This window comes from Protomyctophum parallelum (assembly GCF_964188405.1).
Source record: "Protomyctophum parallelum genome assembly, chromosome: 4".
NCBI lineage: Eukaryota > Metazoa > Chordata > Actinopteri > Myctophiformes > Myctophidae > Protomyctophum > Protomyctophum parallelum.
Genome location: NC_139700.1, coordinates 53,950,531 through 53,978,065, shown reverse-complemented (window position 1 = coordinate 53,978,065; position 27,535 = coordinate 53,950,531). Strand labels below are relative to the sequence as shown.

General features: G+C 45.5%; 1 protein-coding gene across 1 annotated transcript; it reads right to left on the bottom strand.

Moving 5' to 3' along the window:
* Positions 1–4,178: 4,178 nt before the first annotated feature.
* Positions 4,179–27,287, bottom strand: rbl2 (retinoblastoma-like 2 (p130)). The gene is made up of 22 exons (XM_083762414.1): positions 26,948–27,287; positions 25,436–25,566; positions 24,348–24,548; positions 24,058–24,122; positions 22,252–22,380; positions 21,062–21,222; positions 20,590–20,654; positions 19,692–19,863; positions 18,188–18,351; positions 16,481–16,593; positions 15,410–15,516; positions 14,999–15,136; positions 14,657–14,821; positions 14,150–14,261; positions 13,287–13,640; positions 12,351–12,535; positions 11,624–11,800; positions 10,746–10,817; positions 9,959–10,049; positions 6,221–6,471; positions 4,963–5,133; positions 4,179–4,546 (listed from the first exon to the last, which is right to left on the bottom strand). The coding sequence occupies exons 1-22, from the start codon at positions 27,086–27,088 to the stop codon at positions 4,373–4,375; spliced, it is 3,339 nt and encodes a 1,112-aa protein (XP_083618540.1). The 5' UTR covers positions 27,089–27,287; the 3' UTR covers positions 4,179–4,372.
* Between the last annotated feature and the right edge of the window lie 248 nt (positions 27,288–27,535).

Below are 27,535 nucleotides of genomic sequence, written 5' to 3'. Positions count from 1 at the left end.
TACCCATAAGTCCTGACACATTCCATCTTCTCTCTCACTGGTACCCATAAGTCCTGACACATTCCATCTTCTCTCTCACTGGTACCCATAAGTCCTGACACATTCCATATTATCTCTCACTGGTACCCATAAGTCCTGACACATTCCATATTATCTCTCACTGGTACCCATAAGTCCTGACACATTCCATATTATCTCTCACTGGTACCCATAAGTCCTGACACATTCCATATTATCTCTCACTGGTACCCATAAGTCCTGACACATTCCATATTCTCTCTCACTGGTACCCAATTATGTCACACAACTCCTGACACATTCCATATTCTCAACACACTGGCTTCGCTTGCTAGAGCATTTCCATCACCTTAACCTGTTGCACTAATGGTCTATCCAATCAGTAAACATCAGGCCTTTTGTCTGTTCTTCGCCTTATCCCTCATCTCCGTGTACGCCTGCATATTTACTTCTTTCATGACTCTGTCTCCCTTTACTCCTGCTTATACTTCCTTCATGGCTCTGGCCTTTCTTATCTCCTAACTGAACTCCCACACAGCGTTGTTCTTTGTTCATCTTCCACCATTTGATATATTTCTCTGTTAACACACCTAACATCAGCTCCCATCACTTACCACAGGAATTAAGCCATGGTGCTATAGTGAGTTCAAGGTGCCTGGGTTCGAACCCATGACCATGTCGATTTTACACTTGCTGAAAATAGCCAATCTGCAAGCTCACAACGCTTTGCAGCATGCAACCAAACATAAAATGACTTGTCTTTTACTCATACTGGATCTCTCGTCCACTAGTCCCTTCCTAACATTTTAGTCTTATCTACTTGTTTTGTTGACAAAATTGTTAATATATTTAGTCTTAGTCATCATAGCTTAGTTTTCAATTAGTTTCCATTTAGTTTGTCAGTGAAAAAAGTAGACGAAAATCAACACCGACTTTATGGGCATTGTGCATTTTATTGTCATATTGTGGTTCGTTGGTTTACAATGAAGACATACCTGTAGATGTATTGCTTGGTGAATTGAAATGTACAGATGATCCAGGTGATTACAAGTCAGATGTAAACAAAAAAGGCACTTGCTTAACTTACACAGCCCACCATAAAATATGTCTTCTTTTCTCTTTTGTACAAATATATACAGTACAAACATTTTGTCAAGGAGGTTCACAAATAATACGAGTTAACAATGCATGATTGCAAGGGAAGTCTTATAGAAACTGAGCATGTATGCAAGTATGAACCTACAATAATTACATTATCAGTCTATGGTTAAAGGGGTTATGCTTTTGTAAGAAACATTAGTAAATATAAGGACAACTTTTTTTTCCAATCAAGGTTCATGTTTTAAGCTGTTATTAGAGAAAGTAAAAGATGAGTGTGTGTTAATCTTTTTTCATTTGCTGCTTTCTTTCATTTTAACGATTTTAGCTATTTTTGACAAGGGGGCAGATGAATGTCAGTTTGACAGATGGCCAGATGTAATTTCCTGGGGTCTAGTATAGGACTATAGTAAATAATAAAAAATTTGCCGTAATTATTTGTAAAGAAAAATACATATTTTGCCACTTTGCATGCCCCCCAAATATAGCTAAAATCGCTAAAACTAAAGAAAGCAGCAAATGAAAAATATCTAACACTCTTACTTTCTCTAATAACAGCGTAAATCATTAACCTGGGTTGAAAAAACAAAGTTGTCCTTTAAATGAAAAGGTTCTAGCTCTGCATTCCGACAGTGATCATTGCTAAGAGTGTTTGGTCAGTAATGGGAGAGTCTCCCCTAATGTTGTCCAGCAGGGGGAGTGGTTTTACCAGGCTAGGTCTCCCCATCTCTATTCTCTACCACTCCTCAAGAACTTCAAAATGTATACTATACCATTTTCACCTGTTCATCCTTTATGCTTAAGAGCTTAAAGAAATGGGGATACCACTTTTGTGGAACAAACACTTAATATAGCAACGACTGGTATTGGAATATAAAGCTATTTAACATTGATCTCTTAACAAAATAAATATCACTCACACCCCCTTTAAATAAGACGGGAAATTAGTTCTACTGTAATCACTCGTCTAGTAAATAACAGAAAACATTACATTGGCTACCAAAGCAACTAATTAAATATTAAAATATAACAATCATAGAAAGCATACCACACAAAAGAATATAAGCATAATGGTGTTTTTCCTGCTTTGTAAAACCAAGGGGGATTTTATATATATATATATATATATATTATATAAAACGTTTTTTCTTTTTTAAATGATTTCCGCTACACGCTCTTCACACGTTGACACCGTCGTTAGACAAAGTCATCAGAGTGCTTTCAGTGAGCTACTTCATAACACCATCCATTTAGTAAGATAGTAACTAAGGGCCTTTCTCGGCCCCCATCCCTTTCCCATTTTGTTTATATTGTGTTAAGGATCCAAGATGGCCGCCCATGGAAGTTATGTGACATGGAAGCCCATATGGTTTGACCAAACATTTTGTTTGATGGGGGAGGGGGGGGGGGGGGGGGGTAGAACACGTCCATCAAAGCTGTGTTCAGACACAAGTCAGGTGTCAGACACAAGGCAAGTGTCTTGAATGCAGCCCAGTAAGGGCATATGGTCGACCCCGCCCGCTCACCTCCGCCCCCACCCCCTCCTGGTGCTGCGGCCATCTTGGAAACTAAACACAACATAAACAATGGGAGAAGGGTGGGGCAGAGAAAGGCCCCTTGTTGTTCTGCCAATAGTGACATTTTAAATACAGCTCCATCCGTTCTACAGAACTAATGCGGTATATATGGAATGATGATGAGATGGGTCATGATTTAGAGCCGCAGAATTCAGACAACGCTGCATTAGTTCTGTGAAAGGATATCTTCCGTAACATTCATACTATAAATGTTCTATAACACAAGATGCATAATACTGACAGCCTATACTGTTCATACAGTACAATACGCTGTAGGTGAAACCACTAACGTCTATCTACCATCGATCAACACCATCTGATCCTGAATATTTCCATTCAAACTAAAATTGGAGTGCTGTTGACAGCTTATTGTAGTAAAAAAACAAACAAAAAAACAATGTCTCAGTATTGTTACTGTAATCAAACTGAAACAGCACCACCTCTCTCTTGGTGGACAGTATTGTTACTGCACCACCTCTCTCTTGGTGTACACAGCAGGACACTTAAGGCCTTTTCAATGCGAGGCGTGCGTCTATTCTTTACGCTATACGCGTCCCGCGCCCCTCATGGGCAGACCTGTCGCTGATCCAGCCGACAACGCCTGCGTCACTCGCTCCCCGTCTGAAGGGACTGCTTGAGCCTGAACATCTTTGATCAGGTCATTTTAAAGCAGACGGCGCACTGGATTGGACTCTAGATGCTCAGCCATCTTTATTGTAGTTCGGACGTTGTTGCAATGACCGTGTCTAGTCGTGTCTCAGTGGGCGTGTCTAGTCGTGTCTCAGTGGGCGTGTCTAGTCGTGTCTCAGTGGGCGTGTCTAGTCGTGTCTCAGTGGGCGTGTCTAGTCGTGTCTCAGTGGGCGTGTCTAGTCGTGTCTCAGTGGGCGTGTCTAGTCGTGTCTCAGTGGGTGTGTCTAGTTGCTTTTCTGTCTCAGTGGGCGTGTCTAGTCGTGTCTCAGTGGGCGTGTCTCAGTGGGCGTGTCTAGTCGTGTCTCAGTGGGCGTGTCTAGTCGTGTCTCAGTGGGCGTGTCTAGTCGTGTCTCAGTGGGCGTGTCTAGTCGTGTCTCAGTGGGCGTGTCTAGTCGTGTCTCAGTGGGCGTGTCTAGTCGTGTCTCAGTGGGCGTGTCTAGTCGTGTCTCAGTGGGCGTGTCTAGTCGTGTCTCAGTGGGCGTGTCTAGTCGTGTCTCAGTGGGCGTGTCTAGTCGTGTCTCAGTGGGCGTGTCTAGTCGTGTCTCAGTGGGCGTGTCTAGTCGTGTCTCAGTGGGCGTGTCTAGTCGTGTCTCAGTGGGCGTGTCTAGTCGTGTCTCAGTGGGCGTGTCTAGTCGTGTCTCAGTGGGCGTGTCTAGTCGTGTCTCAGTGGGCGTGTCTAGTCGTGTCTCAGTGGGCGTGTCTAGTCGTGTCTCAGTGGGCGTGTCTAGTCGTGTCTCAGTGGGCGTGTCTAGTCGTGTCTCAGTGGGCGTGTCTAGTCGTGTCTCAGTGGGCGTGTCTAGTCGTGTCTCAGTGGGCGTGTCTAGTCGTGTCTCAGTGGGCGTGTCTAGTCGTGTCTCAGTGGGCGTGTCTAGTCGTGTCTCAGTGGGCGTGTCTAGTCGTGTCTCAGTGGGCGTGTCTAGTCGTGTCTCAGTGGGCGTGTCTCAGTGGGCGTGTCTAGTCGTGTCTCAGTGGGTGTGTCTACTTGTGTCTCAGTGGTTGGAGCTCCGGTCATTGGCCACGTCCTGCAGCCTGCGGAGGAGGGCGGAGTGGTTGTCTGGACACACCCTCTTGGGGGATAGCTCCTCCTCCTCCTCCAGAGGCATGCTGCGCTTCCTGGGCGGAGTCTCTCCGGTGCGGATCATGCTGTTGATCTCTTGAAGACGCTAGGGGGGGGGGGGGGTCAGAGGTCATGAGAGATTTAGCATACAGTAGGTTGTTGGCGTGCGTGCGTGTCTACTAGAATTAACTCCAAATGCCCTCCCCGCCGAGAATGCCTTTTGATGCCTATTTTAATATAAATTGAGAATTCAGCTGGCTTGTGCCGTCTATATCTCTGATTCTTCTTTTTGGATCAAAAGAAGCTTTATTTGCGCCTCATTTCTCTAGTCTAAACGATATGATTCCCACGGTTACAAAATGTATGTTTTGAGTGAATTAAATAACATTTGCGGAACCCGTTACATCGTTTTCCGAGTGAAACGGCTTCCAAACTAAAAGGTGTCCCCATATTAAAGTACACAATTCGGACACCAGATGTTATGAGTTATTTAATGACAAAATGTGAACTCGTGCAACTTACATTGGGTGGGCTGCTGCAGATGTAGTAGAAGATCTTGTCCCGAGGGGTGGGTGTGGGCGGGGAGCCGGTCTTGTGAGGAGAGATGTAGATGGAGTGATTGTGCGACAGCAGAAGTCTACGTGGGGAACCGCTCCTCAGGCTGGGGTACGGGCACAGTTTGGGAGACTCCATCTGAAACACGCAAATTAAAATCAGTTAAAGCAGTGTGCCAGTGTGCCAATGTACCAAACCCATCATCACCCTACCCAGTGATTCTCAACCTGTGGTACTAGTACCACTAGTGGTACCATGGACCTCCTCTGGTGGTACCAGAAATCTTCTTGGGAGGGGGGGTGCCGAGCACTGCCGACGATGCGTTCGCGGATCACAACAAACTAAACGTGGCAACGCAGTGGCTTAACCCATATACTGCCTCCTGCTGGACGCAGAGCCAACCGCAGACTGCAGTTTTCGAGTTATATAGCTTTTTAGTCAGCCTGTATAAAAGGGAGGTGGACGGGCAGTGCGGTTGCACCATCCGGTCTAGGATCGCTAAAGAAGGAAAGGCTGAGCCAAAATAATAATAAAATAAAAAAAAATCAGCGATCCGGTTTGATATCAATAATAAAGCTTATCATATCAGACGGAACATTACGCCAGAAGCAGTTGCCGGTTGGATTCCTTATGACGGAACGTTCCGCGAGGAGCAGTAAAACCGTTAAAATGGAACTATAAAAGTGTAAGGAACACACACATAATTTTACAATTTACAATTTAGGCATTTAGCAGACGCTCTTAATCCAGAGCGACTTACATTTAAGCAAGAACAAAAAAAGCATGGGAATACATCACATAAAAACATTTCATCAAGAAACATGCGTAAGCTAAGAAAGTAACAGTGGAATATCTATATAATGAAGCTATACATATAAACTATACATCTATACTACTATGCTATACATATGTACTATGACGTGCTATGACTACATACAATGCAATTATAGTGCTGTCTACATAACATGCTGTATCAGATGCTATCTAAGCCAACAGAAATGCTATCTAAGGGGGTGGGGTAAGTGCTATGGGCCATGATGGAGTCTGAAAAGGTGGGTTTTCAGACTACGGCGGAAGATTGGGAGTGATGCTGCAGTTCTGACTGCAATGGGAAGTGCATTCCACAGTTTTGGAGCCAGACACACACACACACACACACACACACACACACACACACACACACACACACGCACGCACACACACACACACACACACACGTACGTACCCCTGCAGACGGTGAACTGGGCGAGTAGCGAAGGGCAAAGTTGCGCATCTGTTTGATGTAGACCTGGTTGTAGAAGCGGATGAGGTCTCCCCTCTCCTCCATACCGCCCCCCACTGGTGGGGAGGCAGAGGGTGCAGAGGTGGCGTTGGCCTGGGGGGAGGTGTTGACGGGCGTGGTGGGGGCACTGCCCGGCTGGGGGACCGGCAGGGTGCTACTGGACCGCATCGGGACCGGGCTGTTGTCTTCGCTCACTGGAGAGACGGAAAGAAAACACAGTTCCTTGTCAATGACAATTAAAGGTATATTCAGTGATTTCACTTAATTCAAATATCACTTATTTTTTTGTTTTGTTGTGATAATCCTCCCTACTATAGAGTGTGCTGACCATATAAGGAGTTCCTCCCTGTCCCCAGTTAACCCCTGGGGGTCAAAAAACCTTAGGTTTCGTTTTTGACTCTCTATCCTGATTGGACGAAAGGCTTAGGTCCCAGCCAAAAACGAAACCTAAGGTTTTTTGAGTGAAATCACTGAATATACCTTTAATAAGACAATGATAGAGGGACCAAGGAAATGCATGATGAAGGACAGAGAATAAAGTAATAGTGGTTTTTTGTGAGATTAAAAGTTGATATGATCCTATAGGCTGAGAAGGTGCACATGTAGCAACAGACATATAGTTCTATATAGTATATTTGTACCCCTTTTAAGTCATAAATGGCAATCAATTCCTCCCATTGCTTGCCAATGCTGTTGCAGCATTCTACAGGCTCGACTTGCAATAAGGAGCCCCCACCGGGAGGACGTACCAGCTCAGTGGCCTTGTGGTTAGAGTGTCCGCCCTGAGACTGGGAGGTCGGGGTTCAATCCCCGGCCGGGTCATACCAAAGACTGTAAAAATGGGACCCAATGCGTCCCTGCTTGACACTCAGCATCAAGGGTTGGATTGGGGGTATAAGTCCCTGCGACATACTAGTGTCATGTCCAGGGGGTGTACTTGTACATCAAGCTGCCTCACGCTAAAGAAACAGGAGATAGGCCCCTGCCCTATGGTCCTCACGGCTCGGCAAGGCTACTTACTTACTACCGGGAGGACGTAGAGCCCCAGGCGTACTGTTCCCGTTCAAATGCTCCGCTGACGGGTGGGACGCCCCAGCAAAGGTGAAATTATGGAAGTAAACAAATCCATGTTGCTTCCGTTGAACTTCTAAACAACAGATGTCATAATATAATGCGTCGGTGTGATGTTGTGTTCACCTGGTTCATCAGAGGGAGAGCTCTGTCTGTTGCTCTGTGTGTGTGTGTGTGTGTGTTGTGTTCACCTGGTTCATCAGGGGGAGAGCTCTGTCTGTTGCTCTGTGTGTGTGTGTGTGTGTGTGTGTGTGTGTGTGTGTGTGTGTGTGTGTGTGTGTGTGTGTGTGTGTGTGTGTGTGTGTGTGTGTGTTGTGTTCACCTGGTTCATCAGAGGGAGAGCTCTGTCTGTTGCTCTCTGTGTTGTGTGTGTGTGTGTGTGTGTGTGTGTGTGTGTGTGTGTGTGCGTGTGTGTGTGTGTGTGTGTGTGTGTGTGTGTGTTGTGTTCACCTGGTTCATCAGAGGGAGAGCTCTGTCTGTTGCTCTCTGTGTTGTGTGTGTGTGTGTGTGTGTGTGTGTGTGTGTGTGTTGTGTTCACCTGGGGCCTGTTTCACGAAACTTGGATTAACTAATCCAGGATTTAGGCCAAAACCAGGCTTTTTAAATCCTGATCTTTACAGCCTGGTTTATTCCGTTCCACTAAAGCCAAGCGAGGCTCAGAATTGGTGGATTTGGCGAGCCGGGATCAGCAAGCCTGGCTTAATAGACAGTCTGGCTTTTTGTCTCTAGACCCCTTATGTGGATCACAGATTTACTGATCCTTCTTCTTCATGGGGTATTAAGGCAGTTTGCATCCTTAATAGTTGCATTACAGCCCCCTTCTGTATATCTCATTATCTTTACTAATCTATTCAAGACTTACTGATACAAGGACTTAAGCTTCTAAAATAAATACTGCTGCTGTAATTAAAGAGAGAACATACTCTCAATAGTGGATAGACTGAATGATTAACTACCCCAAAAATATAGTTTACATTTTACCACTACTATTAACAGATATAAAACAGAATTCTTAATATTGTAAGCATAATGATATTGTCGCATTGTGATATTTGGCCATAACTCCCTCCTCTGAGGGAGCTACCTTTGGAGAAGGGGGTTGTGGTCCAGACAGGGCCGGGTCATGGTTCATGTAGCATGCCAAAGTTTGTGCTATTGCCATTGAGAATGCATTGGGCGTTTAAGTTAAATAACTCAGAATCTACAAAACATTTCAAAGTAAAAAGTTCCAGCATGTGTCTCCACAGTAAGATGAATTTTACAAAGTGTGAATGGAGTTTCTAGGTGAAAGTGATTTTTTTAAGTGCCACTATCTGCCTATAAATGTCTCAAATTTGAAAGCACTATATTTCTAAAACTATGAAACATTTCAAAGATTCCTTTTCAGGCACACATGTCCACCGTAGGATGAACCTAAATAGGTTTGAATGGGGTTTCTAGGTGTAAGTATGTAGGACTAGTAGTGGGTGAAACGTTACAATGGTAATATGTTGTAAAACAATGAGTAATGGTATTTAGTGGTTTTCACTTTTACAAAAAAAAATATATATATAATATAATATAATTCTTCTTAACCGTGCACTTGCACGACAGCAAACCTATTCATGGGGAACATTCACCAAAAGCAGCTGATCTACAAGCTCACAAGCTGTCATGATGTTGTGCAGCCTGTATATTTTGGTTATTTGATTTTATATAGTGCTTAAATTAGTCCTTTAATGCAGACCGATACAAATAAGGCAACATAAAACCATAATAATTGAATAAATCTGGAAAACATCATTGGTTTGTGATCAGTTTGACTGCTTAATGAACAGTAAAGACATCAGGATTAGGTTAAACCTGGCTGTTAGCCTGGTCCGGAGCAGGCTAAGTCCAAAGCATTAGTTTCCATGGTAACTTATGTAGCATCACTTTCATGAAACCGAATCAAGCCTCAACATATCCAGGTTAACTGGTTAAATTAATCTGGCAAGATCAACCAGCTTTCATGAAACCGGTTAAGCACTGATCCAGGATATATTAAGGCAGGATATGTGTTAAAGCCCGGCTTAATCTCTAATCCAAGTTTCGTGAAATAGGCCCCTGGTTCATCAGAGGGAGAGCTCTGTCTGTTGCTCTGTGTGTGTGTGTGTGTGTGTGTGTGTTGTGTTCACCTGGTTCATCAGAGGGAGAGCTCTGTCTGTTGCTCTCTGTGTGTGTGTGTGTGTGTGTGTGTGTGTGTGTGTGTGTGTGTTGTGTTCACCTGGTTCATCAGAGGGAGAGCTCTGTCTGTTGCTCTCTGTGTTGTGTGTGTGTGTGTGTGTGTGTGTGTGTTGTGTTCACCTGGTTCATCAGAGGGAGAGCTCTGTCTGTTGCTCTCTGTGTTGTGTGTGTGTGTGTGTTGTGTTCACCTGGTTCATCAGAGGGAGAGCTCTGTCTGTTGCTCTCTGTGTTGTGTGTGTGTGTGTGTTGTGTTCACCTGGTTCATCAGAGGGAGAGCTCTGTCTGTTGCTCTCTGTGTTGTGTGTGTGTGTGTGTTGTGTTCACCTGGTTCATCAGAGGGAGAGCTCTGTCTGTTGCTCTCTGTGTGTGTGTGTGTGTGTGTGTGTGTGTGTGTGTTGTGTTCACCTGGTTCATCAGAGGGAGAGCTCTGTCTGTTGCTCTCTGTGTTGCTGGAGTTGCGCCTCTTTCTCCCAGAGATCAGCACACTCCTGTACACCTGGGGCACACAGGGACAGCACTTAGCCTAATGCATCACAAGGACACTGACACGCACTATAAACAGCACTATACACACTGTCAAAGATGAATCTCCATACATGATTTAGGATGATTAGAAAACCAAATCTACAATTTAAGCAGTTTATTTTGTGATTGGAGATAACTGTTGTTTATCCAGCATCACCAGTGAGTTGCCTTGTTACTACCAACTACCTTGTTGGTACTAGTTGACTAGTAAGAGTACCACAGACGAAAAACAGTCCAAATTTCATTCTGACCCCTCCACGAAAAGGCCTCGTTGTCCTGAACCCTTATCTATCATTTATACATTATGGATCAATAGTGTGGACTTAGACTGTTTTTCGTCTGTGGCATTTTTTCCGATTTTGTAGGCCTCAAGATCAGGTAGATTATAGTTATAGTCCGTTTCTTTTCATTTTTTTTTAACATAATAGGTAGTTAAACAACTATCGGTAGTCGACTAGTAAACTAGGCAACTAGTCAACTAGTAAAAATGACTAGAAATTAATGCCCTACAACAGTGGTTCTCAGTTTCAGGTCTCAGGTTGCTCAGGGACATTTCGAGTCAGTGGAGACGTGCACTCTCAAGCTTCTTTTAGACTTTTTGACAGTTCATGAATAATGCATTTTCGTCACATACATTGATTTACGTCAATCACTCAAAGATACTTACAGAGCTGCTGGCCTGAGGCTGTGTACGATAAGACTTCATGATGTCCTGGAAGGACTTGTCCTCTTTGGTCACCTACACACACACAACGTGATACACATGCATTCAGTTGACACAGAACATGGAAGCTCGGCTACGGCGAGAGAACGTATGAGCAAGAAGAGGCACAGATCAACAATGGCACAGACGGCACAGCAGCCCACATGCACAGAGACACAACACATCCATGTGCACGCACACACACACAGTACCAGTGTGGTACATTGGCACACTGCTTTAACTGGTTTAATTTGCGTGTTTCAGTCTGAGGAGCGGGTTTCCCCCACGCAGACTTCTGCTGTCACATAATCACTCCATCTACATCTCACCTCACAAGACCGGCTCCCCGCCGCCCACACAAACCCCTCGGGACAACATACACTACTACATCGGCAGCAGCCCACCCAATGGAAGTTGCACGAGTTCACATTTGTCATTAAAACTCATTTTACCGCCAACACCCCCATCTGGTGTCTGAATGATGTACTCCAGAGGCACCAGCCAGTCATTTAAACAAACTCTACTACTATTAATGTCTGCTGTAGAAAAGGGTCCATTATATTCCCCTGCCGTGTTGTGTCTAATTGAACAGCCATGATGAGATGCAGGGCACACTTTCTTACCAACACGCCGCTTATACAAACACACAGGCATGCGTGCAGTACCTTGGTCATGACATAGACGTACTGTACCTTGGTCATCAGACGTACTGTACTGTCCTGTACCTTGGTCATGACATAGACACAGGCATGCGTACTGTACTGTACTGTACTGTACCTTGGTCATGACATAGACGTACTGTACCTTGGTCATCAGACGTACTGTACTGTACTGTACTGTACCTTGGTCATGACATAGACGGCGCACATGAGCAGCTGGTCGAGGTGTCGGTCCATCATCAGCTGGACGCAGTGCACCAGAGAATACTCGAAGCACGTCCAGATCTTCCTCCGCAGCTCCGACGAGATGTCCAGCTGGACGCACAGGTCTCTGAGACGCACGCTGGCCAGGTGGTACACCTGCAGCAAGACAACATATTCATATTTATTTCATTTTTCTGATGAGCAAGGCAGGCTGTTGCACAAAGCAGACTGTACATTTCAGATGTATGCAGTTATAGCTTATTGGCTTCTTGAATTATTAGTAGCAGTAACCTAACGTAGACATGACTTCAACTCTCATCTTCACCCGATTCGACTGTTATCAATAGACAAGACCGCAGTGATCACTTAGGATCAGTACGATTGTTTGACGAGTATGGGCATGCTCTGCCGATTGAAAAATAAAAGAGACAGGATTAAGGTTGGCGAACATGTGTTAATATTAGGACCGCGCTGCGACAGCTTGCGGTTAAGCTTAGTGGAGGGTATGAGAAGGCTTGTCATTTTCAGTATAGCTCCCAGCATGTCCAGTAGACCTGACTAGACCGATAAGATCGGTTAACGTGTCATCAACGCCAATTGCAGCCAGTAGGCTCCAGACGAGCCGATCGGCTGGATAAGATCGGCGTAATAAGTAACCTACTGGGAATTATCGGTTGATTTTTGGTGGAAACGGCTGTCATCTTACCTTTCTGAAGAACAGCGACAGGGAGCCTTTCCTCAGTGGACTGGTGGCCGGCTTCACCCGTTTGACCACGGCCGGTTGGCCGGTCATGGCGCCGGTCAGAGACTGGGCCGTTATGGCCTGTAGAGTAGAGCCCTGCACCACTTGGACCGGGATGAACGTGATGCCGCCACTCTCGTTGGCTATTCCTGTGATGATGTCAGAGAGGGCGGTCGGGAGATGTTAATGTACATCAAGCTTTGGTGCAACATTCTAAAGCTGCCTTCAGAACCTGAATAGTTAGTTAAGAGTGGCACGATTACATACAACGTCAATGCAAAGACGAGAAGTTGCGTGAACGGAACGGCGCTAACGGGGCAATGCGAACGACCTGTATACTAGCCGCCTGGTAACGACTGGTATACCAGGCGGCTAGTATATTCGTCCCGGCTGTAAAAATCCAACTGAAGCGACCTTTGCGTCTGTCCGTCCCCCTTTTTTATCAACGCTGACCTGCGCTGAGGGATTGAAGCAACTGGAAACAAATATATATCTTCAGGTTTTAACCTTAATTAATGAAGCTGGTTAGATGCTGACTGCTAGTGGGTCTATAAAAAGGTTCAGCGTCTCTATGTTACATTGCAAATCCCTGAGCAAAGATTTAACACTAAAAGGTGTACAGATTGACCAGCAAGGGAGACGTGCTGTAACGTGTGCGACCGACGGTCTGAGATGAACCCATTTTGGGTGGGAACCTCTTTTGGTGTTAGCATTATGTTATGCTTTAGCTATTGAAAAATAGCAGATCTACAAGCTCATAGCGCGAGCTTGTAGGTTTTGAAAAATCGAAGAACGACTGACATAGAAACATAACTTTTTCAGAAAACTGTCAGGATGTAGAAGACAATTTTAGAATCTGATCTCAGGTCAGAATGGGTTAACCCAGAGTAGACGCTTCACCTTGTACAGGTATGGTGACCGTCTGGCCGTTGTTTGCGGTGACCGTGGCGGTCGCCATGGTGACCACGGTCTGTCCGGCCGGGATGGTGGTCACCAGGTTGGTGTGGCCGCTGCGGGCCGGGATGGTGGTCACCAGGTTGGTGTGACCGCTCCGGGCCGGGATGGTGGTCACCAGGTTGGTGTGACCGCTCCGGGCTGGGATGGTGGTCACCGTGGTGACCGTGGTGGTGCCTGAGGAGGAGGTGGTGGAGGTGGAGGAGGTGGTGGACGGGTCCACAAACAGCCTCCTCCGAGCAGTGCCGGCAGGAGGGGAGCTGTAGCGCCCGAACAGGGTGGTAGGAGACGGAGACACGCCTAGAACAGGAAGGAAAAATATCAACGCCATGTTGTAGAAATAGTCTCTTGCCAAGTCCACGTTCTGCATTAAAAATGTACTCGAGTTAAAGTACAAGTATTGGTATCAAAATGTACTTAACCCATTCTGAACGGGCACCCATTTTGGTGTCGGCATCATGTTATGCTTTATCTGTTGAAAAATAGCAGATCTACAAGCTCATATCGCGCCACCGAGTGGCGCGATACGAGCTTGTAGGTCTGCTATTTTTGAAAAATCGAAGAACGACTGACATTTTTTAAATCTGATCTCAGGTCAGAATGGGTTAATCAGACCAGTGTGTTGTCCAGTGGAAACCTCGTATGAATCTGATCTCAGGTCAGAATGGGTTTAATCAGACCAGTGTGTGTCCAGTGGAAACCTCGTATGAATCTGATCTCAGGTCAGAATGGGTTTAATGATCAGACCAGTGTCTTTCCGGCGGAAACCTCGTATGAATCTGATCTCAGGTCAGAATGGGTTAAAGTACCTTTGACCATACTGTTGGTGGTGAGGTCAGGCCCATGGCCGATGGGGGTGAGGGGGGCGCTGCCTGAAGTGCTCGAGCCATCGCCGTCTTCCAGATGCTGTGGAGGCATCACCTATAACAAGATACAAAAATAACAAAGGGCTAGGGATGTTAATAGTTCATCGTTAATTACCGTTCATTTGCAGTTTGCACACGTTTTCCAACAGCTAAAGTTTAAGAAATAATGGTTTAGTGGTTAAAAGCTATAAGGTGATGCGTCCTCAGGTCTAAATGGGTTTTTAAGTGTTTGCCAGACAGACAGACAGACCTCCTGGCAGGTGGGCAGACAGATAGACAGACAGACAGACAGACAGACCTCCTGGCAGGTGGGCAGACAGATAGACAGACAGACAAACAAACAGACAGACAGACCTCCTGGCAGGTGGGCAGACAGATAGACAGACAGACAGACAGACAGACCTCCTGGCAGGTGGGCAGACAGATAGACAGACAGACAGACAGACAGACCTCCTGGCAGGTGGGCACTCGGTCCTTGGCCTGGCGGAGGCTGTCCCACAGCGGGGAGCCTTCTCTCCAGGCCAGGCTCTCCAGAACCTGCTCCTCCACCTGGTTCAGGTGCTTCACCACCTCCCGGAACAGACCCTGCTCCGCTCGCACCAGCACCTCTATAACCTGGGCACACACACGAAAAGAAAACCTCTATAACCTGGGCACACACACGGAAAGAAAACAGAGATGCACCGTGTTGTGAGCTTGAAAACCGGCTATTTCCAGCATAAGGCACCATACAATGAAGTATACTAGAGACTCTCTTTACAGCATATCTGGAACCATAGCAGATTTGTGTACCTTGTAGAAGTGGTAGGCAGGGAGTTGGAAGATGCTGATGACAGTAGGGAAGTCTCCCGGCGGCCGATAGGAGAAGATGACCACCTCTAGGCAGCACGCCAGCAGGGAGCGATGAAACACTTCCTGCTCTAGAATCCCCTGTAGTGCACGCACGCACACACACACACACACACACACACACACACACACACACACACACACACACACACACACACACACACACACACACACACACACACACACACACACACACACACACACACACACACACACACACACACACACACACACACACACACACACACACACACACACACACACACACATCGTGTGTCACAAAAAAGTGTGACACAAAAAGTGTCACAAAAAAAAAAGAAGGTAAAATTGTTGATTGGGTGAAGTTGGGCTTACAGAAAGGTCAGCCACGCCTCCCAGGATTCTCTTCTCTCTCTCAATGATGGCCTCCAATATCTTGTAGTACAGCGCCTCCGCCAGGTGGAAATACTTCATGGCCATGTCTGCAGCCCAGGAATAGATGTTTTTTTATATTAGGGACGCTGAAGGTATCATCCCTATCATCGCTTTCTTTTTGGTCATTATGCCAATTCCCCCCCCCCCCCCTCCATGTGTATACAGTGCCTGTCAGGCTGTCACTGCCAAGTTTGCCAACCCCTATTGCTAGGTCAGGAGAAGGTGTAGACAGCCATATGTTTCCTCACATCTAGAACACAGAGTTGCCAGTATTTATTTTCACCGGCCAGTGAACACTGCGTAACACGTACAGAGGAACATGTTATCCCTCCAGTGAACACTGCGTAACACGTACAGAGGAACATGTTATCCCTCCAGTGAACACTGCGTAACACGTACAGAGGAACATGTTATCCCTCCAGTGAACACTGCGTAACACGTACAGAGGAACATGTTATCCCTCCAGTGAACACTGCGTAACACGTACAGAGGAACATGTTATCCCTCCAGTGAACACTGCGTAACACGTACAGAGGAACATGTTATCCCTCCAGTGAACACTGCGTAACACGTACAGAGGAACATGTTATCCCTCCAGTGAACACTGCGTAACACGTACAGAGGAACATGTTATCCCTCCAGTGAACACTGCGTAACACGTACAGAGGAACATGTTATCCCTCCAGTGAACACTGCGTAACACGTACAGAGGAACATGTTATCCCTCCAGTGAACACTGCGTAACACGTACAGAGGAACATGTTATCCCTCCAGTGAACACTGCGTAACACGTACAGAGGAACATGTTATCCCTCCAGTGAACGCTGCGTAACACGTACAGAGGAACATGTTATCCCTCCCAGACTATAGTTCCAAGTCCTCGTCGAAATGTAGGAGTTGCTTAGTACAGCGTCGGAGATTACACACTCGTCTTCCAAACCACGAATAGTTCGAATACCCCTATATCACACTATCTTGCTCTGTGTGCTCTGTGTGTCTGTGTGTGCGTACCTTTCCCCATTCCCCTGTTCTCCTCCATTCTGTCCTCGTAGTGCTGACTGAAGACCTGGAACATGTCCTTCAGTCGGTCTGAGATGGCCTCACTGGGGTCTCTGGCACAGGCACTGGAAGCAAATGGCCGTCAGAAGCACTCACTAAACCTTTGATGTGTGTCTGAGGTCACGTCTTAGGGCCGATTCATACTCCTATTTTACCGCTGTTCCGGCGCTGTAGTGCCCAAATGATTTCGGCTCGTCAGAAATTTTCAGTAGCACCGAAGAGCCGACTTTAGGACGGTACCCCCCCCCCCCCCCCGCCCCCCGAACCTCAAATGACGTCAAATTGTAGGCTCTACAGAGCCGAACCGACTTTTATTCGGCTCTAAAATAGGAGTATGAATCGGCCCTTAGCCCCACTAGTGGACCTACTCTAAAGCACTGGTTCCCAAATACCGGGTCGGGACCCATTTGTGGGTCGCTGACACGTGTTATGGGTCCCCTTATTTTCTGTTTCTGTTGGTTTTAATTATTATTATTATTTCAAAATATTTTCTTTTCAATAATTTCAGGAAGAAATACAAGAAAATTCCATTAGAAAACAAATGTTTAAGTGGTAGTGATCATAGCTGATCTACAAGCTCGCAACGTGTCACGAAGCGCCGCATTGTGAGCTTGTGAGATCTGCTATTTTTACTAGTTTGGGTCCCGGGGGAAAACAACTAACTTCTCTTTAGGTTAGGCCGGGTCTTGACCTGAAAAGTTTGGGAACCACTGCTCTAAAGTCTACCACTTCTCTACCACGTCTCAAACAACATAATGTAAAAAATAACTACTGTCTGGATTGGCATGAACTTCACCTTCATGCTCTAAAGATTTGAGTGGCCCCATATGCCCTTTTCTCTAGCGCCAGCGTTAAGCTAAAATGTCCAATTTGCACACAAGATATCTTTAAAAAGAAAATGGAATGGGCAGACTGCCCTGAAACTTCTGTGTGTGGTGGATGAACATCTGAATGACACCGAGCACCCTCTGGACCCAAACCGTAACATTTCCATGCAAGATATCTCATCATTATAAAATGGTGAACCCACACGGCCCTTCCTCTAGAATCTCCCTCAGTGAATATAGAATATGAAACTACCCAATTGTTACTTTTAATAACGATAACTTTTACAATGCAGGAAGGAACTATTTTACACACATTCACATTCACATCCGCTGTAGCCTTTCACCTTTTAAGTAGTGATATTATGGGATGAGTGTGTGGGTGAAGAATGTACCGGTAATTTGCTCTATTAATAACTACTGCTAGCAATGGTCCCTTATGTATGGCAAAAACCTCAGACATGGGCCCAGCCCCAAGTCTGAGTACCTGAGTATTTCAGTGAGCTTGGGCCCAGCCCCAAGTCTGAGTACCTGAGTATTTCAGTGAGCTTGGGGCTGGGCCCCGTGTTTAACCCATTCTGGGCGGGAACCCCTTTTTGTTAGCATCATGTCATGCTTTAGCTATTGAAAAATAGCAGATCTACAAGCTCATAGCGCGCCACCGAAGAGCGACTGACATAGAAGACATTTTTAGAATCTGATCCTCAGGTCAGAATGAAAACTGTCAGGATGTAGAAGACATTTTTAGAATCTGATCCTCAGGTCAGAATGAAAACTGTCAGGATGTAGAAGACATTTTTAGAATCTGATCTCAGGTCAGAATGGGTCTGAGTACCTGAGTGTTTCAGTGAGCTTGGGGCTGGGCCCGTGTCTGAGTCCGGTCAGCAGGCTGTGGAGCCGTCCCACACTCTGCATGGCGGTGGAGACCGGAGAGGCCAGGCTGTTGTCTTGAATGTACTTCCTGCCCGTCAGGGGAGTGGACACCTTCAGCGCTGAGGCCTTGAGGGAGGGAGGGAGGGAGGGAGGAGGGAGGAGGGAGGGAGGGAGGGAGGGAGGGAGGGAGGGAGGGAGGGAGGGAGGGAGGGAGGGAGGGAGGGAGGGAGGGAGGAGGGAGGGAGGGAGGGAGGGAGCGAGGGAGGGAGGAGGGAGGGAGGGAGGGAGGGAGCGAGGGAGGGAGGGAGGGAGCGAGGGAGGGAGGAGGGAGGGAGGGAGCGAGGGAGGGAGGAGGGAGGGAGGGAGGGAGGGAGGGAGGGAGGGAGGGAGGGAGGGAGGGAGGGAGGGAGCGAGGGAGGGAGGAGGGAGGGAGGGAGGGAGCGAGGGAGGGAGGAGGGAGGGAGGGAGGGAGCGAGGGAGGAGGGAGGGAGGGAGCGAGGGAGCGAGGAAGGGAGGGAGGGAGCGAGGGAGCGAGGGAGGGAGGAGGGAGGGAGCGAGGGAGGGAGGGAGGGAGGAGGGAGGGAGGGAGGGAGCGAGGGAGGGAGGAGGGAGGGAGGGAGGGAGCGAGGGAGGGAGCGAGGGAGGGAGGGAGGGAGGGAGGGAGGGAGGGAGGGAGGGAGGGGAGAACACATTATTTCAATGTCTGTCGGGTGGAAACCTGTCCAAATTAACCCATTCTGACCTGAGATCAGATTAAAAAAATGTCAGTCGTTCTTCAATTTTTCAAAAATAGCAGACCTACAAGCTCGTATCGCGCCACTCGGTGGCGCGATATGAGCTTGTAGATCTGCTATTTTTCAATAGCTAAAGCATAACATGATGCTAACACCAAAATGGGTTCCCGTTCAGAATGGGTTAAAACCGTTCCATTTTCCAATATTTTCAACAGTGAAAATAGCCGATCTACAACATCACAATGCGTGATGCAGCACATTATGAGCTTGTAGAGCTACTATTTTCACTACATTTCTGTGACACTCTTGTATGATGAAGTAGGTAGGGCGTTCAAATATGAAAAAAAACCATAAAAACGCTGAAATATGGAGATATGAGGTTACTGCCCGAAGGCGCCGATTTGCTGCGTCAACACATTTTCTACTGGTGGTGGTCATGTCTAGTGGTCAGGTAATTTAGTATCAGTATTTCAAAGTGATACAAAGAAAGACTGACTTTAATGTAAATGGAGGCGGTAAACTGTCAGGGATAATGTAAAAACTAATAAATAAGAAGAATGGAATGGAACCTTGTGCTTACACAAGTAGTTGCCAAACCTTTTTTTTTTCAGAGAGATTAGAGGGACTTGCCACTAACACATAACGTCGTTTATGTTTCTTTGAGCGAGTGTGTGCTCTCATTTTGCCTGCTACCTTTGTTCCACATGTGTACATGCCAATGTGTTCGCTTACATCCAGTTTACTGTGTATCCTGTAGGCTGAAGAGCCCTGGTTCTCCACCCCCTCACACAGACAATGGCCTGTGGTCCCGATGTCCTCGTTGGCCCCCTCCCCTGTAAAGATCCTCTCATCCAGACTGCCAGTGGATAGTATGTGCTCCTCGTACACACGGCCCAGAGATGCGCTGGACATGGAGGAAAGCACAAGGTATAGATATCATAATCACCTTTATTTATACTCAGAAATACAGTTGAGGGCAAACCCTCATTTTTAATGTAGCCGAGGTTACAATTCACAAATACAGTCAAAACAATACATCAACCCAACATTATAAATCAGGATAAATTACAAAGGAACTTAAATGCAGAACAACCAGTAAAATAAATCAATTGAAACAGGAGCAATCACAGTGAAAAATGTTCTGGAGCATTCCTTTAAACTGACCGAAGGCTGGCAGGGAGCTCAGTTTTAAGGCGTTTTGAAGTTCATTCCACGAGGTTGGGCCATTGACAGAAAAAGCTGTCAGCTAATATTGTTCGCTCAGAATAGAAGCCAACAAGCCATATTGGCCATCCATTAATTTCCATTCATTTCAGTAGTGTGAACAACTTGCTAAGATTTTAAACTTCAAAACGTCCATGACACTTCCTATCCATGCGACGATATCTTGCCAACACTGACACAATTATTCAGGTTAAGCAATGCTTTAATGAATTTAAGGAAGTTTGTAACTTTTTTTTAACTGTCCATTTGGTTCCTAACTACTGTATCAATCATTTAGCTGGGGACTCCCTGGACCCCAAACTGAGAAACATCGCTTTAAAGAAGCCCACAAACCTCTATTCAAACATATCAAGGTGTAGCGATGTGAGATAACACAGAGCAGTGAAACGGGACAACTGACACTTACAAACCATCTCCAAAGTTCATAGGATCCAGGAAGCCAGTCAAAGTGTCCTCTTTGCCTTTAAGTATCTGTGAAAGAAAAGCATAGCGATGTCAGGGAGTTCTAGTTGCAGAACATGGGCCATGTCTGTCATCCATTCGTCCCGTAGATTTGTGAGTAGAAAATAGAGATGCCAAGGTTACTGTGGTCCATAATAAGACAACTTTGAAACAAGTTTAATTGAGAAAGTGTTTGTGGTATACCGTATACGTGTGTTGCGTGCGTGCGTAAATGCACGTGTGCCGGTGTGGTTTTCGAATACACACATGCATCAACAACTGCCTTGGGCTTTACTTACAGTATGTGTATGTGGGCGGTGCAGGAAACGACCCAACTGACAGCGAAATGCAACACGTGTTTAGTGTGTACAGTACATGACTGCATGTGTGTGTGTGTGTGTGTGTGTGTGTGTGTGTGTGTGTGTACTGTGTAGTACCTTTTTATGGAAGAGCTTCTTGACGAAGGGTTTCCAGAAGTGTTCTTTGACTCCTTTGGCCTCCAACACCAGGCCTTCGTGAAGCTTACACAGCTGCTCTATGAAACAGTAGGGACCCGGGGCTGGCTTGTAGTCCTTACTGCTGAAATCCTCTGGAAGACCTGGGACCACAGACAGGGAGATAGTGGTTAAATTAAGCTCTATTTGGGTAGGTCAGTTCAGTTAAATTAGGCTTAAGACTGTCCCTAAAGACCAGGGTCCAGTTACAATCCAAAGAAAGAAATGTTGGTCCTATATGGTCTGTTACTGCACTGCAGTTAAATGTAGTCAAATGTTACTATGAAACATTATAGCGTACATCGTTTTGTTGTACATTTTTAGTTTATCGATGGAGGGGAAACACTATAAACATCATTTATCTCCGTCTCTGGCTCTCTGTATGTATATCGTTGCAGTCGGGTAGAAATCTTGAAACTACTGTACTAGCTCACAACGCATCGCATCATGTTGTGAGCTCGTACGTTAGGGCATTAAGCAACTAGTCGACTAGTTTAATAGTCAACTAGTAAATCCACTAGTCGACCTTGATGTTTTTGGGGTTTTTTACATAATAGGTTGTTAAACAACTAGTCGACTAGTAAACTAGGCAACTAGGCAACTAGTAAAAATGACTAGAAGTGAATGCCCTATTGTACGTCTGCTTTTGTTTTTCACTACTTATGTAAGACACTCTTTATGAAGTAGGGCATTAATTTACCCCAAAATGTAAAAAGTTGAAATATGGCGATACGGTGTCTGCCTACGATATGCTTCGGCGGGGGCAGGGGGTCTTAACCACGGCACAGAACTTTACTTTTTACGATAGTAATGTATGTACAATAGGCATGTATGTAATGTTTACACAGAGAGGATGTTGGCATGCATGGGGTTCTTGAATCCTGTGGTGTAGTCAGGAAGCGAGTGCCATCATGAAATAAATCTTTAGTTCTTGTTTGGGAGTTATAGCTCTTACAGTATTATTTGTTTCACGAGGGTGAATAAGTTGTACATGAACAGAAACTCATGAATGCATGTACTATATGGACATGGGGTAGTAATAACAGATAGCATGTTCTACCAGGCATCCACACATGTGTAGGAGTAGATCTACGGTACATGCTACTGGAGGATTCTGTGGGACAAATAAGAACCTTTGAAATGAGGGTTGAGCAGATCCTTCCTGGCGTTGCACAGCAGCGCGTTGGTGAAGACCAGGTCCAACGCACACAGCAGCAGGTGGTAGGAGTTCACCAGGTCATCACTAATCATAGGGAAGTTACCTGCATGTGTGTGTGTGTGTGTGTGTGTGTGTGTGTGTGTGTGTGTGTGTGTGTGTGTGTGTGTGTGTGAGTGAAGTGAGAGTGAAGAATTGGAGAAAATAAAGGAGAAGTTAGAAGTGGATTAAAAAAGAGAAAAGCAGGGAAGAGCAAATAGGAGAAAACTATAAATACTATAAAATAAATAAATTTATATTTGTCTTCTAGATCTTCCAAACTTGTCATATATAACAAACATACCAATACTAATCCCAAACAAACAGCCAGGTCCTAGCTTACTATCTAATGACAATGTGTTGCTAGGATACCGTGTACACACTGGCAATGTGTGTGCATGTAATTAAGATTTGTTTGTTTTGCTGAGGCTATAAGTCACAAAAGGAATGACTTCTGGTGACATGTTTGCATGAAGACTGAAACAAATGATGTCCAGCTGATGCAAGTCTGTGCTTGCCCTCTCATTAGTCCAGCCTCCCTCTCCCGCTCGCTCTCTCCCCCTTTCTCTTTCTCTACCCTCCCATTTCTTCATTCCATTCATCCACGCTGATCCTAAAATCTCTTTTGGCCCCTTGCGGTTTGCTAAACAAACTGGACCAAAGCCAGTTTGACTTCACTCACACATGCTCTCCAAAGTCTCCATAACCACCATTGTGCCCTTATATTAACCGCAACTTCCTTGTGTCAAGGTATGAAGCAGGGGGGCAGTCAGACAGATATTTTGTGAAGCCACTAAGGAAATCGTAGTTCATATAATGGCCTGTTGTGGCGCTGTCATTGCACCCAGAAAACCCCATAGCCCCATAGAAGTCCATGTATTTGGGCCCAACTTCACCTAGACTGTATTACCTTAATAAACATGGTCATGAATACTTTCTTCTTCCAGTCACTAGTTTAAAGTCTCATTTCTCATGTCATAATATTCTTTTTGGAAAATTATGGTCCCATTAATTAAAGAAATGACCATAAAGTCGCGTATGTTTTGAGGGGCGTGGCTACCGTTACAATCTATGATCGGGATTCCCCTCCCACTCGAGTCAAAATAAAAACCAACGGAGAAGAAGGGGGGAAGTCCCGCCTCGTTGTCTGGGCCAGCCAATGGCCAGCTGGGCCAAAACGGAGCCAGCCAATGGCCAGCTGGGCCAAAACGGATCTAGAAAGATGGCGACTTACAGTGCAGGAATAACAGGCTTCATTTTACGTCCATGTTAGACCCGGCCCCCGGGGAACGCTTTGTCCATATTTTTTACAGTCTATGGTATGAAGTTAGATTTGCATGATTTTATTCTTTCTGGTGAATTAGGCAGGGTTCAATTTGCTCTGGATGGGGGATAATCCATCCATGGCTGTGCTTTTGATATCCCCACTCTGGGCCTGGGCATTTCCTTTGTTTTTTAATCAGTGGTGGAGTTATGTTTTATTGATACTTCTGGTCAGACTGAAAAGAAATGCATGCATTTGCATGCATTTCTTTTGGCGGGATATGTAGACTGTGTTTGATATTAAATTTTTGATAAATATCACAATATCCAAAGTTTTCAAAATAGCAGATCTACAAGCTCACAACGCATCATTATCTTTTGCCAATTATTGTACAAACTATTAAGTCAAAGAACTATAATAGAGAAACATAATCGATTTGAAATTACCATATTTAAACACTTGCACATTATTAAAGGTTACCTTTAGCATGGACAAACAGAATCCAACAGAAGTTAAAGACCTCAGACACTGTGCATGGATGCCGTCTGCAAAACATAACATCACAACAAACTCATCAACATGTGATAAGTTCCAACATCACATGTTATGAGGATATGTCTCAATATAATAATGTGTGCATTCTTACATTGCTACAGATTCAATAGAATGCAATTTATGTTTATGGCAGCCATACACGATAAGATAAGATAAGGTAAGGTTTGTGGCAAACTGAGGACAACTGTAAATGTTTTGAAAACTTAAAAACGTACCTTTGTTTGCGGCTCCTATGAAGTCGTGGAGGGTCATCTGAGGGGGCCTTGAAGATGACTTTAAATATGGGCACGTACTTCTTGAAAATGACCGCAGTCACTGTGAAGTTTCTCTCCAGATTTTCTGTGCTTTGTCTAAACTCTTGTGGCAGGTTGGCCATGTCCTGCCACTTCTTCATCTTGTTGAAAAATTCAATCAGGCTGGGGTGGGAGAAAGGCGTAAAAAGCACAGATGATTTATTTTTATTGCACAGGAAAGTTCTTAGTATGACATTTTTTTGCACAGTCAGTGAGAGTTAAACTAACCGATCAGCATATCAAAAGTTATTTATCACTATTGAATTAAATTAGCCTAACGCTACAACCACCTAAAAGCTCTCTCTATACTTCTTTGTACAATCATTTGCAAAAAGAATAATAATGAGTTGTGAGCTTGTACTGTATATCTGCTATTTTGAAAACTTTAAGTTAAAAATCAAACAATAGGCTAATTCACCAACAAGACAATGGTACCACAGAATGTAAATTTACCCAGATTCAAGTACACTTTGAGAGTGTACTAATGTAACCAAATTAACCCATTTAGACCCGAGGTAGATTCCACAAAATGTCTTCTAATATCCTGATAGTTTTCTGAAAAACCTCATGTTTCTGTCAGTCTTTCTCAAACATTTTCATGTCAAGGACCCCCGAAAAAAAATATGTATTTGGCCGCCGACCCTCATCTGAAAATATGTTGTTTCAGATCTACAAGCTTGTAGTGCGGGCGCGCTATGTGAGTGTAGATCTGCTATTTTTCAATATAGCCACAGTATAACACATTTGCATTCAGTGTTTTATTGTTTATGATAGATTTGAGATTATATCTCCGGACCAAAATAGTCAGGGAACGCCTCAGGACCCCCCAGAATGAAGTTACTAATGTTATTCCGGAATGGGAAGACTGGAGCTCTCTGGTGGAGCCGTTGCCCCCCCCCCCCCCGCGCCACCCGACTAGTGACTAGGGATAAAGCGTTGAAGATGGATGGATGGATGATAGATTTGAGGGTGACTGACTGTGCAGGTGTATTATTGTGGACGGGTCTTACCTCTGTTCCGAGCAGCGCAGGATCTTGGTCAGAGAGACGTAGTTCCCCTCCGACGTGCCCTTGCCAACGGTTGGCACCGAAGATCTGCATGCGACATAGAGGGCACAGGCCAGCCAATGCAGCTCACTCCCCTGTGTGTGTGTGTGTGTGTGTGTGTGTGTGTGTGTGTGAGTGAGAGAGAGAGAGAGAAAGAGAACAGAAACAGGGGTAATGGTGCATTTATATAGGCTTTACATAGACTGTGCATGACATTCACACACCAAGGCACCAAGCAGCACATCAGGAGCAATTACAGGGTTCAGCGTCTTGCTCAAGGACACTTTGACAAGCCCGGGTTCGAGCTGGCAACCTTGCGGTTACCATCCAGCCACTCTACCCCTGAGCTAGCCCCTTTCGGGACCCTACGTAAAACTTTTTTGATATTTTGTTTAGTTTTACGTTGGGTCCCTGCTCGCTAGTGTATTTTCGTATGGAAATTCCTAAATGCGGATGTGGAGATTCTCTCTAAAATAGGACCCGCGGCATGTGACGCCATTATTTTCCTTGAGTTATTCTGAATTCGGTAACTTTAAGTAGCTATACATCCCGGTGCGAATATCTCCTGTGGCGCGGAAGCCGTTAAGTATTTTTAATCTTTGTTTGACCGATTTGGTCGCTTTATTTCTTCTTGTTTGTTTACCGTTTATTGTACCGCCTCCCGGTGTGCGGTTGGCTTGTGAGGCTACGTCCCTGCCTCTGATCTGCTGTGTCATAGCTATAGCGCCACTAGCTAGCCAGATAGGCGGTACAATGAGGTGTCAATAAACAAGAAGAATCCAAGCTTCCAAATCGGGCAAACATATATTAAAAATACTTAACGGCTTCCGCGCCACAGGAGATATTCGCACCGGGATGTATAGCTACTTAAAGTTACCGAATTCAGAATAACTCAAGGAAAATAATGGCGTCACATGCCGCGGGGAGGCGTTTTAACATGTAAACACGAGCCAGTAAATGTTTTAATCAGGTGGCATGGACGACGAGGAACAGGACCCAATGCACTGGGTCGAACAAATGTCAGAAACTTCAGTAGCATTTGGGTTCTGCTTGGAGGGCTACCCCTGAGCCACCGCCGCCCCGGGGGAAGAGAGGGGGGATACTTTATAGTATACTAAGCAAAGTGGGGGACATATCATCTGACATTTTGGGCACAGGAGGTCAAATGGGGTCAGTGAGTGTGCGACTGTCCGTCGATCACTGCATGCGCACCATGTTGGAAATCCTACCCTCTAGTGGTCTTTCTTTGTTCGCCCATATTTATTATAATACAGTATTTACAAGACAACACACTGTACTGTCAGTATCTATTCGTATTGGAGTACCAATAACAGGTCTGTAGATCGACTCCACTGATTCACATAATGACTTAAAACTGAGAATTCCTCTAGCAGGAAATAAAAGCCGGGTGGTGTTGCACCGTACCGTACCGTACGCGTATAGGAATGAACATTTTAAAGCCATTAAATGATTTACCTCCAACGTGAAGTTTCTACTTATGTTTTCATAGGTCTTCCATGCTTCGTTGCTGGCCTCCTCGTCCATGTTTAAAGCCCGACACAGGTCTTCAAATGCAACCCTTGCTTTCTGCAAAAAGTCGTCCTCTTCGCTGCTCATGTTGAATTCTTCTCGAACAACAACAACAAGGAACAGAAACGGCAGCTATAGCGGAACGTATTGGAAAATAAAATACAATAAAATAACAATTACAAAACAGAGGCCTGCGTAATGCGCCTGGTTACTAAATATTCACGTATTAAACAACAACAGTGTTGTTGTCGTTGTACAAAAATACAGTCGTGTGCAGTAGTGGCCATTTAAATGTCCTTTGAGTGACAGCTACTATTATTGCGCAGACGTTGCGTAGCGCCGTTGCGCTCAGGCCCCAGGGCGCTCCTGGCGCTTTGTCGGCGAGCGAGTGACGTCATTTCTGAGCGTATCTTCGTTTCGTGAATGGGGAGAGGATGCGCTTAACGCCAGACCACGCCCACTAAATGTGCGTTGTGCAAAACATGAATGGGTGGGCCGTGCGGACTTAAGACCCCATAGCCCGGAGGGCCGGTT

What these genes read in the sequence shown, in the direction of transcription:
- rbl2 (XM_083762414.1), bottom strand. Translation starts at nt 27,088, where the DNA reads ATGAGCAGCGAAGAGGACGACTTTTTGCAGAAAGCAAGGGTTGCATTT. An exon ending in CATAGGAGCCGCAAACAAAG is followed by an intron (nt 24,123 to 24,347) that starts GTACGTTTTTAA and finishes TATGTTTTGCAG; the next exon opens with ACGGCATCCATGCACAGTGT. An exon ending in TGTCGCTGTTCTTCAGAAAG is followed by an intron (nt 11,801 to 12,350) that starts GTAAGATGACAG and finishes GTCTTGCTGCAG; the next exon opens with GTGTACCACCTGGCCAGCGT.